At 41.8% G+C, this 679-nt stretch overlaps 1 protein-coding gene across 1 annotated transcript; it reads left to right on the top strand.

The window, feature by feature from the left end:
• Nucleotides 1–435: 435 nt before the first annotated feature.
• On the top strand, nucleotides 436–662 carry SARC_16741 (hypothetical protein; the record flags this gene model as incomplete). The annotated part of the gene is made up of 1 exon (XM_014289156.1): nucleotides 436–662. A coding segment is annotated over one exon (227 nt), but the record flags the coding sequence as incomplete, so codon positions are not given.
• Between the last annotated feature and the right edge of the window lie 17 nt (nucleotides 663–679).

Genomic DNA, 679 nt, shown 5'->3' with positions numbered 1-679 from the left:
TGTAGATGGGAGTACACTTCTATATATAGGGATCATCGTCGATTTATAGCAAGCATCGTCTATTTATAGAATTCCACCTGCCTGTTCCATATCACACACTTGTCTGGATCGACGGACAGGGAGGCTAAAGGCTTAACCCTAAACCCTTCATTTACGTTGCTTGGGAAAGATATGACCTTACTATTAGAAATATAAATTGTCTATAAATGAGAACCCTCATTCGCTTGAATACACCGACGGTCTAGAAGGACAATTATTAGTCGACAAATTCATTGAGAATATCCTATATATAGAACTCGTGTATATATAGAACTGCTCATTCACTTGCCTATTATAGATGGTCAGGAGGGCCAACCCTCGACCATAATATTCATCTTACTTCTATATATAGAACTCGTCTATTAATAGAACTGCTCATTCTCTTGCCTATTATAGATGGTCAGGAGGAGCAATCCTCGACCAAGGCTTTCATTGAGATGGACGACATTGTGGTGGACGCTACGTACGAGGAGCTGATCTCATTGGCTAATATGGCATCGCAGGCGGCTGGAGGAGCCAATCAAAATGCAGAGAATTTAGACAAATGCGGGGACGACCCAGAGTACTCCAAAGTACTCCCGAGAAAGTCGTATAGAAAAACCCCGAATGCAGTTACATGGTAAGATTTTACTATCGGGGG

This window comes from Sphaeroforma arctica, assembly GCF_001186125.1.
Source record: "Sphaeroforma arctica JP610 unplaced genomic scaffold supercont1.8763, whole genome shotgun sequence".
Taxonomy (NCBI): Eukaryota; class Ichthyosporea; order Ichthyophonida; genus Sphaeroforma; species Sphaeroforma arctica.
Note: the sequence above shows the minus strand (reverse complement) of the source record. Positions and strands in the feature narration are given on the sequence as shown.